Source organism: Balaenoptera borealis, assembly GCF_965194805.1.
Source record: "Balaenoptera borealis genome assembly, chromosome: 13".
Taxonomy (NCBI): domain Eukaryota; kingdom Metazoa; phylum Chordata; class Mammalia; order Artiodactyla; family Balaenopteridae; genus Balaenoptera; species Balaenoptera borealis.
In genome coordinates this window covers 28,886,956-28,905,570 of record NC_138870.1, presented here as the reverse complement: position 1 = coordinate 28,905,570, position 18,615 = coordinate 28,886,956, and the positions used below count along the sequence as shown (strand labels likewise).

The following is an 18,615-nucleotide window of genomic DNA, read 5'->3' as shown; positions in this document are numbered from 1 at the left end:
TTTTTCATTTATTTCTGATCTGATATTTATGATTTCTTTCCTTCTGCTAACTTTGGGGTTTTTTTTGGTTCTTCTTTCTCTAATTGCTTTCAGTGTAAGGTTAGGTTGTTCATTTGAGATGTTTCTTGTTTCTTGAGGTAGGATTTTATTGCTATAAACTTCCCTCTTAGAATTGCTTTTGCTGAATTCCATAGGTTTTGTGTCATCGTGTTTTATAGTCATTTGTTTCTAGGTTTTTTTTTGATTTCCTCTTTGATTTCTTCAGTAATCTCTTGGTTATTAAGTAGTGTATTGTTTAACCTCCATATGTTTGTATTCTTTAAAGTATTTTTTCCTGTAATTGATATCTAGTCTTATAACATTTTGGTCGGAAAAGATACGTGATACAATTTCAATTTTCTTAAATTTACCAAGACTTGATTTGTGACCCAAGACATGATCTATCCTGGAGAATGTTCCATGAGCACTTGAGAAGAAATTGTATTCTGTTGTTTTTGGATGGAATATCCTATAAATATCAATTAGATCCATCCTGTTTAATGTATCATTTAAAGTTTGTGTTTCCTTATTTATTTTCATTTTAGTTGATCTGTCCATTGGTGAAAGTGGGGTGTTAAAGTCCCCTACTATGATTGTGTTACTGTCAATTTTCCCTTTTATGGCTGTTAGCATTTGTCTTATGTATTGAGGTGCTCCTATGTTGGGTGCATAAATATTTACCAGTGTTATATCTTCTTCTTGGATTGATCCCTTGATCATTAGGTAGTGTCCTTCTTTGTCTCTTGTAGTAGTCTTTATTTTAAAGTCTATTTTGTCTGATATGAGAATTGCTACTCCAGCTTTCTTTTGATTTCCATTTGCTTGGAATATCTTCTTCCATCCCCTCAGTTTCAGTCTGTATGTGTCCCTAAGTCTGAAGTGCGTCTCCTGCAGACAGCATACATACGGGTCTTGTTTTTGTATCCATGCAGCCAGTCTATGTCTATTGGTGGGAGCATTTAATCCATTTACATTTAATGTAGTTACCAATATGTATGTTCCTATTACCATTTTCGTAATTGTTTTGGGTTTGTTATTGTAGATCTTTTCCTTCTCTTGTGTTTCTTGCCTAGAGAAGTTCCTTTAGCATTTGTTGTAAAGCTGGTTTGGTGGTGCAGAATTCTATTAGCTCTTGCTTGTCTGTAAGTTTTTTAACTTGTCTGTCGAATCTGAATGAGATCCTTGCTGGGTAGTGTAATCTTGGTTGTAAGTTCTTCCCTTTCATCACTTTAAATATGTCTTGCCACTCCCTTCTGGCTTGCAGACTTTCTGCTGAAAAATCAACCATGAACCTTATGGGGATACCCTTGTATGTTATTTGTTGTATTTCCCTTGATGCTTTTAATATTTTTTCTTTGTATTTAATTTTTGATAGTTTGATTAATATGTGTCTTGGCATGTTTCTCCTTGGATTTATCATGTATGGGACTCTCTGTGCTTCCTGCACTTGGCTGACTATTTCCTTTCCCACATTAGGGAAGTTTTCAACAATAATCTCTTTAAATATTTTCTCAGTCCCTTTCTTTTTCTATTCTTCTTCTGGGACCCCTATAATTGGAACGTTGGTGCATTTAATGTTGTCCCAGAGGCCTCTGAGGCTGTCTTCAATTCTTTTCATTCTGTTTTTTCTTTATTCTGCTCTGCAGTAATTATTTCCACTATTGTATCGTCCAGGTCACTTATCTGTTCTTCTGCCTCAGTTATTCTCCTATTGTTTCCTTCTAGAGAAACTTTAATTTCATTTATTGTGTTTTTCATCATTGTTTGTTTGCTCTTTAGTTCTTTTAGGTCCTTGTGAAACGTTTCTTGTATTTTCTGCATTCTATTTCCAAGATTTTGGATCCTCTTTACTATCATTACTCTCAAATCTTTTTCAGGTAGACTGCCTATTTCCTCTTCATTTGTTTGGTCTGGTGGGTGTTTACCTTGCTCCTTTTCTGCTGTGTGTTTCTCTGTCTTCTCATGTGCTTAACTTACTGTGTTTGGGGTCCCCTTATTGCAGGCTGCAGGTTTGTAGTTCCCATTGTTTTTGGTGTCTGCCCCCAGTGGCTAAGGTTGGTTCAGTGGGTTGTGTAGGCTTCCTGGGGAAGGGAACTAGTGCCTGTGTTCTGGTGGATGAGGCTGTATCTTATCTTTCTGGTAGGCAGGACCATGTCTGGTGGTGTGTCTTGGGGTGTTTGTGACCTTATTATGATTTTAGGCAACCTCTCTGCTAATAGGTGGTTTTGTGTTCCTGTCTTGCTAGTTGTTTGGCATAAGGTGTCCAGCACTGTAGCTTTCTGGTTGTTGAGTGGAGCTGGGTCTTAGCATTGAGATGGATATCTCTGGGAGAACTTTTGCCATTTGATATTACGTGGAGCTGGGAGGTCTCTGGTGGACCAATGTCCTGAACTCAGCTGTCCCACCTCAAAGTCACAGGCCTGACACCCTGCCAGAGCACCAAGACCCTGTCAGCCACGTGGCTCAGAAGAAAAGGGGGAAATAAAGGAAGAGAGAAAGCAAAAAAGAAAGAAAGGAGGGAGGGAGGGAAGGGAAGGGAAGGGAGGGGAAGGGAAGGGAAATGAAGGAAGAAAAGGAGGAGAAACGGGAGAATGAAAGGGAGAAATAAAGGGAGAAAGAAAGAAAGAAGAGAGAAACCAAACCAAAAACACATCCACCAATGATAACAAGCACTAAAAAGAATAGTAAAAACAAAATAAAGATAAAAGAAAAAGCTGACAGGCAGAACCCTAGGACAAATGGTAAAAGCAAAGCTATACAGACAAAATCATACAAAGAAGCATACATATACACAGTTACAGAGAAAAAATTTAAATATATATATATATCTACATTTTAAAAAAATAAATTAATTAAAAAAAGGAAGAGAGCAACAAAATCACTAAACAAATCTACCAATGATAATAAACTCTAAATACAAAACTAAGATAAACATAAAACCAGGAACCAGTCAGTCGCATACAGCAAACCCCAAGTCTACAGTTGCTCCCAAAGTCCACCACCTCAATTTTGGGATGGTTCATTGTCTATTCAGGTATTCCACAGATGCAAGGTACATCAAGTTGATTGTGGAGATTTAATCCACTGCTCCTGAGGCTGCTGGGAGAAATTTCCCTTTCTCTTCTTTGTTCGCACAGCTCCTGGGGTTCAGCTTTGTACTGACCCTGCCTCTGCGTATAGGTCGACTGAGGGCATCTGTTCCCACCCAGACAGGATGGGGTTAAAGGAGCAGCTGATTAGGGAGCTCTGGCTTGCTCAGGCTGGGGGGAAGGAGGGGTACAGTATGCGGGGAAATCCTGTGGTGACAGAGGCTGGCGTGATATTGAAACAGCCTGAAGTGCACCGTGTGTTCTCCCGGGGAAGTTATCCCTGGTTCACGGGACCCTGGCAGTGGTGGGCTGCACAGGCTCCCAAGACAGGAGGTGTGGATAGTGACCTGTGCTTGCACACAGGCTTCTTGGTGGCTGCAGCAGCAGCCTTAGCGTTTCATGCCCATCTCTGGGGTCTGTGCTGATAGCCGCAGCTCGTGCCCTTCTCTGGAGCTCATTTAGGTGGCGCTCTGAGTCCCCTGTCCTCGCGCACCCTGAAACAATGGTCTCTTGCCTCTTAGGCAGGTGCAGACTTTTTCCCGGACTCCCTCCTGGCTAGCTGTGGTGCACTAGCCCCCTTTAGGCTGTGTTCATGCAGACAACCCCAGTCCTCTCCCTGGGATCTGACCTCCAAAGCTGGAACTCCCAGCCCCCAGCTGTCCTGGCAAGTGAGCAGACAAGCCTCTCTGGCTGGTGAGTACTGGTTGGCAGCAATCCTCTGTGCGGTGATCTCTCCGCTTTGCCCTCTGCACCCCTGTTGCTGTGCTCTCCTCTGTGGCTCCAAAGTTCCCCCCCACCAACCACCCCCCGTCTCCACGAGTGAAGGGCCTTCCTAGTGTGTGGAAACTTTTCCTCCCTCACGGCTCCCTCCCCAAGGTGCAGGTCTCGTCCCCATTCTTTTGTCTCTGTTTTTTCTTTTTTCTTTTGCCCTACCCAGGTACGTGGGGAGTTTCTTGCCTTTTGGGAAGTCTGAGGTCTTCTGATAGCATTCAGTAGGTGTTCTGTAGGAGTTGTTCCACATGTAGATGTATTTCTGATGTATTTGTGGGGAGGAAGGTGATCTCCACGTCTTATTCCTCTGCCATCTTGAAGGTCTCCTGCCCATCCTCGTTTTCTTACAAAGGAAGACGTGATCCAATCCTTTCACCTTTGCTTCAGACTCCACCCACGGTCACCTTTTATGAGACTTTACTATTAATTATTCATTCTGCTTAATTTTCTATCTCTTCTTGTCTATTGATTCCTTCCCATAAATTTTAAAACATGCTAAAATATTGCACATCCAAACATCATCAATTCCATGTGCTACTGTTTCCCCCTTTCCTGAATACAATATCCTGAAGAAACTATCTACACTCACAGAATTCACATCCTCACTCCCATTTATTCATTAAACCACATTCATCTGTTTAACAGTCTCTGCTTCACTAGTCTCCTCGAATACACTAAAGACCTACTTGTTAAAGTTAATGGATACTTACCAACCTTTGTTTTAATTGAACTTATTTTAACTTTTATACTGTTTACCACTTCTTAAAATATTCTCTAAACTTCTATGAAAGCACATTGATCTCATTTTTTTTCATACTTCTACTCTTTCCCAGTCTTCTATGCAGGCTCTTTGTTCTTTAAAGTTCTCTTTCTTTTATTATCGGTGTCCTCAGGAATCTGTTAAGGAGCTTTTATCTTCTCTTTCATGGATTCAGATTCTACTATTTAAGAAAGTCCTTCAATTTTATCTTGAGTTGCAGTGACCAACAGCTTACTCAAAATTTCTATTTGCATGTTGGGTATGTACTCCAAACCCAACACAGCTGAAGCTGAAGTCATTGTCTTCCTCACTTCAACAACCTGTTTGTCTCCCAGTGAATCACATTCTTGTCCTTCAATCTTCACACTCCTTCACTACAGCCTTGATTTCCCAACGTGCTCTTTTTCGCATTTCAGCCACCCTTGTTCAGAACCACTATAATCTCTCATGTGGATGACTACTATAATCTGTTAACTATTTTTTCATCTTCTAGCTGGCCTCCACTCTTATCTTCTCCCTAGCCAGAAGGTTATTTCTGAAATGCATATTCAACCATTTCATACCTTGACTTAAAAATGTTCCTGGGACTACTTATTTGAATTTGAACTAAGTCCAAACTCATAACATCCTTCATGTCATAGCTAAATACTGAATCATAAAAACTCATTTTAAGCATTTTGATGACTTTATAAATTCTCACAGATCCTCCCTTAATCTTTTGATAGTCAAATTCTTTTTTTATCTTGTTAAACAAATTTTGTTGAAAAAAAATGCCATAAAGACCTAAGAATTAAACTATTGGTTTTGTTTTTTAAATACTTTTAATAATTAGTCATAATTTCAATAATAAGCAATGTAAAAAGTGTGTAATGCAATAAGCTTCTTTTTATAATTTTAGTTTTATTTTTCTCAGTAAAATTCCAACTAATGCAACTTCTTTCACTTCTTACTGTTGTGGGGAAATCTCTTCCCCCCTTGCTTTACATTTCTGGATAGAAGGAGCTACAAGATAGGATAATCATGGAATCTTGGCCTACCCCATCCCTACGAAATGACTTACCTGTTTCCCCCTTTTCTTTGAGTTATAAGCTTTATATCCTCAGGAAACAAATATTCTCTACTCCTCTGTGTAGTAGATTTTATAGGGTCAAGTACCCATGGGGAACACATGTGGTTGTCCAGCCAGGACTGTGACTGTATGGGCTAGTCTAGTTAATTCAAGGTGATATATTAGCAAGTCCACTTTCTAATGGACCTAAGCTGATATTCACCTGTTTTTTTTAATTGCTACCTGCTTGCACAGTTTCTCTGAGCACAACTGAGTAGGAAAATAGAATGTTATTTATTAACTTCCTGAAACATTAATATTTACTCAGAAATTTTGGTCTCCATTATAAGCAAATTCACTCCTTTCAGTACTAAATAGCATTACAAGATTAGTTTCTCTTCTAACTAATCTGTGAATCACCATTCAATCCATACTCAATCCATATCTATGCCTCTTTTCCCTTAGGTACTCTTGTTTAAAGAAAAAAAAATAGTTGACAATAGTAGCAACCTATTGTTGCACTTATGCAAATTATGATTCTAAATAATTTACATGCATTTCCTTATATAAAACTCACAACATTCCTGTGAAATAAATATAAATTCCCCCATTTTACTGAGACTCTTAATGTCTAAACAATTTGCCCAAAGTCACACAGTGGTGGAGTTGACATTTTAACCCAGGTCTAAATGGTTTCACAGTATAAGTTATATTATACTATTTTCCTAGTATGAGAATTTCTATATATTCCCTCCATATCACTCAAGTTTTAGCCATCTTGAAGTTCACAGACATTTGAGTATCTTTTCAGATAATTCCCAACATGTGTATTCAGTAGCTCCATAAATATTTTTGACCATGTGATATATACTAGACACTAAAAATAAAAAGGTAAATAAAGGGAGTAAGTGTATTGGTAGGATGGGAGCATTTGGAGAAGCAAAATAAATACACATCCACAATTCCTTGTCCACAATTATGAAACCTCCAAACCTCTGAAACCTGAAAATTATTTCGCAAATTGTCCAATTTGGGGACTTCCCTAGTGGCGCAGTGGTTAAGAATCCGCCTGCCAATGCAGAGGACACAGGTTCGATCCCTGGTCAGGGAAGATCCCACATGCCACAGAGCAACTAAGCCTGTGCGTCACAACTACTGAGTCTGCACTCTAGAGCCCACACGCCACAATTACTGAAACTTGCACACCCCAGAGCCCGTGCACCACAATCACTGAGGCCACGTGCTGCAACTACTGAAGTCCATGGGCCTAGAGCCCAAGCTCTGCAACAAGAGAAGCCACCGCAATGAGAAGCCCACACACTGCCGCGAAGAGTAGCCCCTCCCCCCCCCCCACTGCAACTAGAAAAAGCCTGTGTGCAGCAAGGAAGACCCAAAGCAGCCAAAAATAAATTAAAATTTTTAAAAATTGTCCAATTTGGCACTAACACCTTACCTAAATTGGCATTAAGTTGCTTACGGTCTTCAGTGATCCCACTCAGTGTGACTGATCCATACATTTCATAACATATATATTAATGTGTTTGTTTACTAGATGTTATCCCAGATAATGTATACCATACTACCTTTCTAATATCCAAAAGAAAATAATTTTGAAACCATCATGTCCTAAGTGTTGGGGATAAAAGATTATAGGCCAATAAATTATTACTAGTGCTATGGTAGTGGGTGTGCTTTAAAGGCCCTTAGGGACAGAGGAGGCAGAGAGAGCTTCCGGGAAGAGGTACTACTGGATCTAGTTTTTGAAGCATGAATACAAATTTGCCAGGCACCCAGACAGGAGGAAAAAATGCCCTGGAACTATTTGAAACAACCCGAACAAAAATCATGAGAGAGTAACGTGTGGTCAAGAGAAGGAGAATAGGTAGGAGAGTGGCAGAAGAATGAAGTTGGGTCAATAGCCAGGGGTCAAATCACAAAGACACTGTGGAATGCCATTCAAAGTTTAGATTTGACCTGATTGGGTAATTTGGAAGAATGTTAGACTAAAAGAGGTAAGATGACCATTTACTAAGTTTACAGAATATGACTTGATTCCCGCTACTCTGGTACAGTTGATAGTACAACCTTTCACTTTCAAAAGTGACTTGGTTTGGATGAAGTATTTTATGAACCACATTAGTGAGAAGGGAGGTGTGATATTGTGCATATATATTTAGTCTTCAACCACAGTTCCTGGCTCACAGCTCCCAAAACGCTTAGAATTTCCTTAGTGATGAGAGCCATGTCTTGTTAGGTTAATGAGGTGACTTTTGGACCCCACCTAAGGATGAGGGCTGTTTTCCAGAAGAATCAACCATGTGATTAGAGGGTTGGAACTTTCAGTCCCACCCCTGCTGATCTCCTGAGAAGGGAAAGGGGCTGGAGGTTGAATCAGTCACCAGTGGCCAATTATTTACTCAATCATGCCAATGTAATGAAGCCTCTACAAAAACCCAACAGGATGGGGTTTGAGAGCTTCTGGGTTGTACATGCAGAAATTTGAGAATATTGTGCTCTGAGCTTCCATGTCCTTTCCCCATACTTTGCCCTATGATCTCTTCCATCTGGCTATTTCTGAGTTATATCCTTTTATAATAAACTGGTAATCCTTTTATAATATATCCTTATATCTTTTTATAGTAAACTGGTAAAGAAATGAGTTTCCTGAGTTCTGTAAGCTGCTCTGGCAAATTAATCAAACCCAAGGAGGGGGTCGTGGGAACCTCCAATCTTTTGCCGGTTGGTCAGAAAACCACAGGTAACATCTTGGATTTGCTACTGGCATCGGAAGGGAGGGGGGGCAGTTATGTAGGACTGAACCCTTAACCTGTGGAATCTAATGCTACCTCTGGTAGGCAGGTGTCAGAATTGAGTTGAACTGTAAGAACACCCAGTTGGTATCCAGAAAATTGTTGGTGGTATGGGAATTCCGCCCCCCGACACACACAAGTTGAAATTGGGTCAAAAAACCTAAAAACAGGGGGCATTTTCAGTTATAGACTGAAAAGTATTTCCATCCTTTCCTCTATCCCACATTGTCCTGCAGTTTCCTTATATCTTGGCTTTGGCTCCAACTCAGTAGAAGTTAGCCACTGAAGAAGTTAATTGAGTTAAAATATCCAGAAATATATAATGTAAGTGGAGCTGAAAATACATGAAGATTATGAAGCCATCATTGGCTTCCTCCATTTTAAAACTGTAGTTAATAATCAGGAAGCACATTCATTTTATAATTTTTCTCTTTCCCTCAAGGTATGGTGCTAACAAATAATTTTAAAATGTAAAAATAAACTACAAAATATGAAATATGATCACACATTCCTCACCAATGGAATATAAATGGAAAATATATTCAATGTAGCTTTAGCTAGCAATTGAAAAATAAAGGAAAATATTAGTGTCTATGTATCATAGCATGTCAAAATTAATTTTTATTCTTATAATTAAGTAGCAATAAAAACTTGGAATTATTTCAATTTCTTAATGTATTTCCATCAGCTACAAATTGAGAGTTTAACCAGAACCATTTTATCTCACTAATCAGAGAAATAAACAACCTATCATTTCCCCATCAGGTCAGTGAAAATTAAAATACAACAATATTTCTCTGAAATTGTAGGAACTGGTAAACTTATATGATGTTTTTTGTTAGTCAGTCTGGGGTTCTTTCTGGAAATATCTAGTAAAGCTAAATATGTGCATAACATGTGACCCTGTGGTTCTATTTCTAGATATTTACTTTAGATAAATATTCACAAATATGCACAGGGACAAGAGTACAAGGATGCTCATTGTAGTTATGTTGTAATAGCAAACAGTGGGCATAATCCAAATATCCATCATGATGAAGTATTATGGAATGCTGTGACATGAAGTTAGACCTCAAGTATTGTTGAATAAAAAAAAAAGGAAATTGAATAAAGAAATATGCAGTAGCCATTTATATTAAAAATTGTATTAAATAGTTCTATATTTTATAGTTACTTAAGAGATATTTTTGTTTATTAGTGCTTGGGCTGGACAGACGCAAACCAAACTGGGGTTATTGGTTGCTTTGGAGGAGAGGTGGGACCTCCTGGATTTACAATGGTGGTTAAAGGAAATTGGATTTATTCTTTAGTTTGCTAGGGCTGCCATAATCAAGTACTACAGACTGGGTGGCTTAAACAACAGAACCTTATTCCTCAGAGTTTTGGAAGCTAGAAGTCTGAGATAAAGGTGTCAGGAGGGTTGATTTCTTCTGAGTCCTCTTCTCTTTGGCTTGTCAATGGCTGCCTTCTCCCTGGGTCTTCACATGGTCTTCCTTCTGTGACTGTCTTTGTCTTTATCTGCTCTTCTTATAAGGACACCAGTTATATTGGGTTAGGGCTCATCCATATGACCTCATTTTGCCTTAATTACTAATTTAAAAGTCTCTATCTCCAAATACGCATTCTGAGGTACTGGGGTTTAGAACTTTAACTTATGAATTTGAAAGGGATGGAGGGACAGACACAGTTAAGCCTGTAACATATTCCTAACATCTTTATTTAAAACAAAGAAACAAAAGAAATTGGTTTCATATTTGACACTGATGCTAAACAAAGTTGTAAAAGAAAAGTATAAGGTTATCTAAATCTAGAAAAATTTCCCCTCATGGGAAATCTATTTGGTCTTCCAAACTTTAAGAGTGCTATAACACCAGGTTGCTAACATTGATTATTTTAGGAAGGTGAAAATGGAAGTGGGTAGGGGAATATTCTTAACATTTTTAAATGGATTTTACTTTTTAAAACAGTTGTAGATGTGCAGAAAAATATGGGAAAATACTACAGAGTTCCCATATTCCCCACACCCAGTTTCTCCTATTATTAACAATTTACATCAATATGGTACATTTGTTACAATTGATGAACTAGTATTGATACACTGCTAACTAAAGTCCATACTTTATTCAGATTTCCTTAGTTTTTACCTAATGTCCTTTTTTTTTTTTTTTTTAACTCCAGGATTCCATCTAGGATACCACATTGCATTTAGTTGTAATGTCTCCTTAGTCTCTGGGTTATGACAGTTTCTCAGACTTCCTTTTTTTGGACAACATTGGCAGTTTTTTGTAGAATGTCCCTCTACTGGAATTTGTCTTCTATTTTTCTCATGATTAGATTCAGGTTGTTGGTTTGGGGAGGAAGACCACAAAGATAAAGTGCCATATTCATCACATCCTATCAAAGGTATTAACATGATTTGTCACTGTTGGTGTTCCCTTTGATCACCTGGGTGAAGTTAGTATTTTTCAGATTTCTTCTGTGTAAAGTTACATCGTTTTTGCCCCTTTCCATACAAGTACTCTTTAGGAAAAAGTCACTTTGTGCATCCCACAGTTAAGGAGTGGAGAGCTATGCTCCACTTCCTTGAGGGCAGAATATCCACATAAATTGTTTGGCGTGCTTTTGCATGAGAGATTTGTTTCTTCTCTGCCATTTGTTTATTTATACAATCATTAACTTTTTTTTACTATATCACTTTTAATTATTTTACATAATGAGCATATATTAATTTTGTAATTATTTTTATTTTTAAAAATTTATTTATTTATTTATTCTTGGCTGTATTGGGGTCTTCGTTGTTGTGTGTGGGCTTTCTCTAGTTGCGGCAAGAGGGGGCTACTCTTCATTGCAGTGCGCGGGCTTCTCATTGTGGTGGCTTCTTTTCTTGCAGAGCACGGGCTCTAGTAGCAAGAGCTTCAGTAGTTGTGGCACTCAGGCTCAGTAGTTGTGGCTCATGGGCTCTAGAGTACAATCTCAGTAGTTATAGCGCACAAGCTTAGTTGCTCCGTGGCGTGTGGGATCTTCCCAGACCAGGGCTTGAACCTGTGTCCCCTGTATTGCCAGGCAGATTCTTAACCACTGCACCACCAGGGAAGTCCCTGTAATTATTTTTAAATAAGAATATTTTAAAGATACTTAGATAAGAAATCATCAACCAATTTTGGACTTTAGAAATTAGGAGCATGAAAGCTTATTAGAAAGGACCTATGGAGTTTGAAAATACAAATAATTGTGTACCCATTCTCTATTAGTAATGTGTTATTCTCATTTACACCATAGAAAGCAGTTTATACAAATATTTAACATTACCTGCTTAGAGAGTAAGAAGGTTGCATCTTTAGATCAAAGATGAAGCAAACAGAAGCCTTTCTAGTTGTATACAGTTTCAGAGCATCTTAAGCTTCATGACTTCAAGGCAGGTTGCATGTAGCTAACCTTCATTTTGCAAACTCTTGGAACCTTTGTACTATACTTGGAAATAATATGTACATATCATGCTTTTCTTGTATACAATTGGAAACTTCCTGGGAAAGAAATTTTTGTCTCCTTTGAGAATTTCCAAACATAGTTATTAATATTTCCTCCTTACAAAGATACTTAAAAGTAAATTTTTGAAACTCTAAATCAGTAAACTATTAATAATAACCATAATATCAAATTATCCCACTGTTGCTGCCCTATTACATACACTATCAATGACTTAATATTTCTTTACATTGTAATTTTTTCCAGATATTTCAGTCAGCCTGTTAGCAGTTGTTGTCAGCTTTTGTGGCCTGGCCTTGTTGGTTGTTTCACTTTTTGTCTTCTGGAAGTTGTGCTGGCCTTGCTGGAAGAGCAAACCCGTGACTTCCAATGTCAGTACCCTTCCACAGAGCATGTCAAGTGCTCCCACTGAAGTTTTTGAGACTGAAGAGAAAAAAGAAGTTAAAGAAAATGGAGAACCAGCACTGAAAGCTATTGAGCCTGCAATAAAAATCAGCCACACTTCCCCTGATATCCCAACAGAAGTCCAAACTGCTTTAACAGAACATTTAATTAAACATGCACGTGTGCAAAGACAAACTACTGAGCCTACATCTTCATCCCGGTAAGGAAAGATCAAATATATAAAACTATTTGTGGTGTGTGTGTGTGTGTGTGTGTGTGTGTGTGTGTGTGTGTGTGTGTGTGTGTTGTATGTGATTTTCTAAGAGAGAAAAACTGAGGTGGGAAAGGAGAAAAGAAAAGACAAACAGGAGAAATGAGAAAGACACAGGAAACAGATAATAGAATAAGGAGGGAATTGGCAGGACAGACTAAATAAGGATGAAGAGAGAGAAATTAAGGACAAAGAAGCCAAACAGAGAGCAGTACCATGAAAGGGGCTTAGTGGAATTTGAGGTCTCATTAAAATCATCTAATTAGAGATTATTATTTATTGACTTTTTCCTTTGAAATATCATTGTTTGATCATTGCTATTTGCAGTCTTTCAATTTAGTTTAAAACAACCAATAAATATCAAGAAAACAGCCATCTGCAATGCGTTTCATGAAATCATCCACAAGTTCACAGTCAAAACTGAGTAACAGAGACTAATGTTTAGTCTACAGTTGTTTAACACCTAACCCATAAACTGCTGGAAAATTTCATTGCTTATTTGAACTCACATAGACCAAACTCTTATACTGGTTAGAGTATGGTAAGTTCCACAAGAGCTTTGGTGAATATCATGAGCATAGCAAGGAGTGTACATGAAAGGAAGGAAGAGGGAGACCTCCTTAAGGAGATAAATTTTAAGTAAGTACATTTTAACTCAGCCTGGAAAAATCAGCAGAAATTTGCTTGAAGGAAAATAATTTGCTGTGGTGTGTATTGAATTGTGTTAACTGTAAAGGGAAAAAGATTCTTGTGAAAAGCCATTTTTTCTACTAAGTGTGGTCTTCAATCTTTAACACGAAAAACATGTTAGTAGCGGTGTTTCTCTGATTCCCAGAAGTAGCAACTAGTTTTACCCTAGGACAGGGTAAAAATCAATAGCAATGGGGGTGAGTGCTGTTTTCTGCTAATTGATTGACTTCCTAATCTTACCTTCCTACTTCTCTAAATCAAAGATGCATCCATGCTTTCTGATATGACATAGTTTTTGTGGGTTTGGAAATCTATCAAGTTGGAAAACTGCATGGGTCATGCTTGCTACTAGGATTGAAAGAATATTCAATATATCTTTTATAAAATAAAAAAGGATTGTATCTATAAATAAATTGTCTTCTTTCTGAAATAAATCCCTGAGGGATGAGTAAGAATAATTGTTACTTTGGGGATGAGAAACTTTGGGGTAAGGAGGATGGATGGAGGTGTTATACTTCTCTGAGCTATTTAAATTTTATAACCAAAGTATGCCTCATATTTAGTTATTATGTTGACAAGTTTTCCTGAGCACTGCATTTGGGTTCATTTTTATAATCCAGTATACATTCATTTAAATTTATTTATGGATATTTAACTATAAAATAATTATCCCATGTGCCACTTCTTTATATTTATAGGAAAAACTGCTTCAAAATTATCTCATGTGGTTGGTTACTTGATTGTCATTACTATCACATCTGCAAACTGTGGTCAACTATAATATTTAATAAAGCCTTAACATACCCAGAAATTTCAGGGTAAAAATGTTCAATTAACCTACAAAACATTTTTTTAAAATATTGATAATGGCTATGACAATATATCAACTTAGTATTCAGAATTATTCAACTCTTTTAGTTGATAAGTGCACCCTACATAAGGACACTCAATTAATGAAGACAAATTGAGGTAAGCTATGAAAATAGCTTGCCTTTCTTTGTGCAGATTTTTTTTTTTGGAAACCTTAGAAAAATGAAGTACTATCTCCAAAATATTATCTGCTGAATGTAAACATAGAGCTTATCTGATTATCCCTAACTAGGGGAGAATGAAAGAATACATACTGAGAAAACATGTGTGAAGACTTGGTTTTGGATGCAGAATTGGTTTCTAGAAATAAAATGCAATAGGGAATGACAACAGGTCATTTTAGCCCCGGATTTCTCAGTTATTACATGAAATTGAAGAAATCAGAAAAAAAAAACTTTTTCTCTCAATCTTAAAAAACATAAAAATTGGATTGTACATGTACATCTCATATTTTCTTAAGAGAAAAAGTGGAATACAAATTCATAGTTCTGCTAGAACTTTGATATAATTTTATTGACCTCTTTGAATTGCCTTGTTTATGAGTGGCTGAAGAAGGAAGAAAAAAAGTATTGTTTTTGAGTGCCTGCAATTTAGTCACTATGCCAGGCATCCTTCCTGCTAATCCTCTGCCAGCCTGTATGAAGTAAGTATTATTAATTATCCCCATTACTTGTGAGTTAACTGAAGCCCAGAGAGATTTTAAAAATTGCCTAAAGCCATGCAGCTGGTGAAAGTTAGAATTCAGATTTATCCGGATTGATGGAACATGTTTTAAGAGTTAAAGCCAAGGGAATATGTTTTTTTGCAACCAAAGATGGTTAAAGTCTGCTGAGGACAGGTAGTTTGGAGGTTGGAGAATGAGGGCCTCTTCCTGCTCATTCTGCTCAGTTAGAAATGTGGAATTATATGTGGTTATCATGAATAACAAGAGTCATGATTTTAATCTGTTTGGCCTTGGGATGAATTCCTTGCAGAAAACTTGATTATTCCTAGTTCTCAAAACTCCTCATCTATATAATTACTTCATCATACTAAAAATTACCTTTATATAGAGAGGAAGGGGAAATTGCTGAGTTTATTATGCAGACAGAGAGATCCAGGGCACATCATTATAAATCAGATTATTCTGCTCAAATGTTAACTTTTCATTGAGGTCTAGCAAATCAGAACCCCTCCCGCCCCCCACCCCACCACTCACACACGCACACACAGTAAATTTAACTTTAATGCTTGGTTTCCTCACCTTATTAAGATATCCCAGCTCTAGTCTGGTGTTGGGACTCCCTTTTATTTGGCTCAGACAATAGATGACATATCCTCTCAAGTTTTATTTGTCACTATTCTTAAGCGACATCTTGATTAGTTAACAGCATTGCCGGAAACTGCCACATTTTCCAAGTTCTCATCTTCCTTTTCAAATACCTGGACATTTGGCCCCATCAACCTGCTGGCAGCCAAACAACCCAACAGACATCTGTGTATTTCTTATTATTAACATTATTCTCACATCTGTCTTGATTGACTGTTGATTAATCCAATAGCCTTACTCAGTAGATACAGTCAGCAGATATAACTTTTAGGTATAGTCAGTGTATTCTACATACTCTGTCCACTCTGCAAACTCTAGTGAACTGGAAAAAAATCCACAACATAATGCAGAGAGATAAGATACCAACTTCAATATAAGGAACTACAAGTGCAAACTGTGTGGTGGAGAATGTGGAATTAAGATAATTAGAAAAATCATTTTTAGCTGAGGCATGGAGAAGTCCCATTAAACTGAGGCCAAAGGAAACTAGGAATTCACATAAAGACAATTGGAAGAGGGTATGCATTCCAGATGGAAACATTTTATGTGAAAGGACACAGAACGGGAAATCTTATTATGAAAACAGCAGGTAAGTTACCTTGATCAGAAAATAGAGGTCAGTGGAGGAATAATGGAAGATAAAGTCAGCTGGAATTACAGTCTGAAAAGGCCTTGAGATCATGGCCAAAATTGTTCAAGGTCTGTCCTGTCAAAAATATTTGCAGCAAAAGAGTCCCCTGGATAAAGAGCTGTGTTTTAGGAAAATTAATTTGACAACAGTTTGTAGGACAGACTGTAGAAAAAGGCATCTACTTTGAAAGTAATATAGTAGTTCAGGCATGATAAAAATCTTATAACATTTTGAGTCCATACTGCCCCACACATATAGCTCTACACTGCTTTCTTAGGCAGAAAACCTGCCAATTTTATTTCTGTACTGATCTTGATACCTAGACAAAGCACTGTAGGAACTCAGGGTATATTTGTTGAATTTAAAAAATCAGTAAATGAATTTGATGACTTCGTTTTATCTATCTAAATGGATCTTTCATGGTTGCCAGTTAGAAGAGTGCTTGGTCTTTTTATCATCCTCCTGTAGACCTCAACTCTCTGCCTCTGTGCTTTTGCTTATGCTACTTCCCTTGTCTAGAATGATAAACTCTTTTTTATCCACTATAAGATCTTTAAGGAAAATGCATCTTTTTCTGTCCAATTATAAGCTATTGTCCTTTAAAGCCATAGCTACAGTCTAGCAATTATTTATTGTCTTAATGTTGAGCTCTAGCTGTTTGCCAGATCTGAGATGTCAAGTTCTCAAAGAACAAGTCTGTATAACCTACTTTAATGTGCTCCTAATTTCCTCACTGGGTAGGTGCATAATAAGCATCAAGTGAATGATTTGGATTGACTGATTATCTCTCCACTTTGCTTTGCTCCTTTAAAGACAGCATGAGATGGTGAGATAAACAGTGCTAATATTAGGAGAAGGTTAATGATGGTATACTCCCAAGGATGAGTATAAGGACCAATTTTCTGTGCATTCATTAATAGTGTGAAATGAGGTGAATTGTAAGTGGCAAAATAATTTGTTGAGGATGAGAAATTATGTAGGTTAGCCACTGTTAGAGAGGATTCTAAGTACCTACCGAAAATAATTAGGAAACCTAGTGACAGATCCATTTGAACATGAACAAAAGCATGACATGGAAAGAAATCATTGACTCATATGTGCTGATGGATTTACAATTAGCTATGGTTGCTTAGAAAAGTAATTCTTAATATCATCACACATAAAGTCAGAAAGAATACTCATTGTAGATTGTTAAAAGAGAAACGAAGAATTACGTAAAAATATGTAATACTGGAGTGCATAGTTTTCTTTAAGAGATTTTTTAAAAAGTTAAATCCTTCTCAAAAGATAGCAAAAATTGCAATTTTCATTCCAAGATACTGTAAGGAGTGGAAGACAAGATGTTACACAAAGGAAGAATTTAAATGGTATTTAACCAGCTAGGATACCAAGAAGCAGTGCTTGGCCAGAACAATAGAGAACCTGAGATCTATCTCCTTGAAATAAAAGTTCATAAAACATGCTGTGCCGGTGCTTGAGGTTGTTAAATAATCTCCGCTATGAAACATATGTATTTGGTATATAAACTAACTTCTGAAATGGGGTGGCTCTTTGAACCAAGGTCAGAAATAAAACCTTATAAAATGTATTCAAACTTGGAGAGTTTGTTTTCTGGCACTGATAAATATTATCTCCTCTTTACAAGTACTAATTATAAATTGATTAGGCCCTTCTTCTTCATAGTACAAATAATTCTTGGGAAGTTGACTTTTATTAGTCACAAGAATCTTGTAGTAAATTATTTCATACAAACTCCAACAGACATTTCTTGAATCCCAGCATGTGTTTACTATGAAATTCATGAAAAGATTAATAATATTTAGTTCTGCTATTATAAAGACTACTAGTAGAAGGGTTGGGGAATGGAAGGCACATCTGAAACAGGTGATTTCAATACACTCTTTGCAGTATGCTCAAGGAGATGTGGAGGAACAGAAGGAGGGACCCAGGGTGGTAGGTGAACTCAGTTGCAGGATTACAACATTTTTCTTCAAATCCTAGCTGACCTCTCTAGGAGAGAGGCTCATGATAGCCAGCAACATACTTCCAAGTAAGGGAAGGCCTAAATGACAAATTGAGCATAGAAATTTAGAGCTAGAATACATAATTAAGGTCAAAAGACCTTATAGGGACCTAGCAATACCAAACAGAATATTCTTGGATTTATTATTCTGACAAGTAGTTATTGTGAGTTTTTTTTTTTTAATTTAGTCTTCATTTTATATTACTTCTTTTCTTTAATATAAAATATTATGTTCTCAGAACTTTATTTGTAGATCAAAAACTACCAACCTAATTACTTCATACTCTATTCCTTTAAATATATGCTGGATCAAAAGCAATTGCTTATCATCTCTTGTTATGATTTGTAAACTTTTTTTTTAACATGGTGAAAGGCCAAGGGACAAGTATTTACAGAATAAGAACATTCATTTCCTTAATTACTATTAAAAACAA

General features: G+C 37.1%; 1 protein-coding gene and 1 long non-coding RNA gene across 2 annotated transcripts in view; one reads left to right on the top strand and one right to left on the bottom strand.

Annotated features, from left to right (window-relative positions):
• Window positions 1-18,615, bottom strand: part of LOC309610004 — a 263,329-nt gene that overhangs the window by 153,694 nt on the left and 91,020 nt on the right. The window lies entirely within an intron of this gene.
• The window catches only part of SYT10 (synaptotagmin 10), an 88,119-nt gene that overhangs the window by 14,840 nt on the left and 54,664 nt on the right, over window positions 1-18,615 (top strand). Inside the window, exon 2 of the mRNA XM_082352213.1 lies at window positions 12,250-12,607. Coding sequence (XP_082208339.1) covers window positions 12,250-12,607 — 358 coding nt within the window. The remainder of the gene's footprint in view (window positions 1-12,249; window positions 12,608-18,615) is intronic.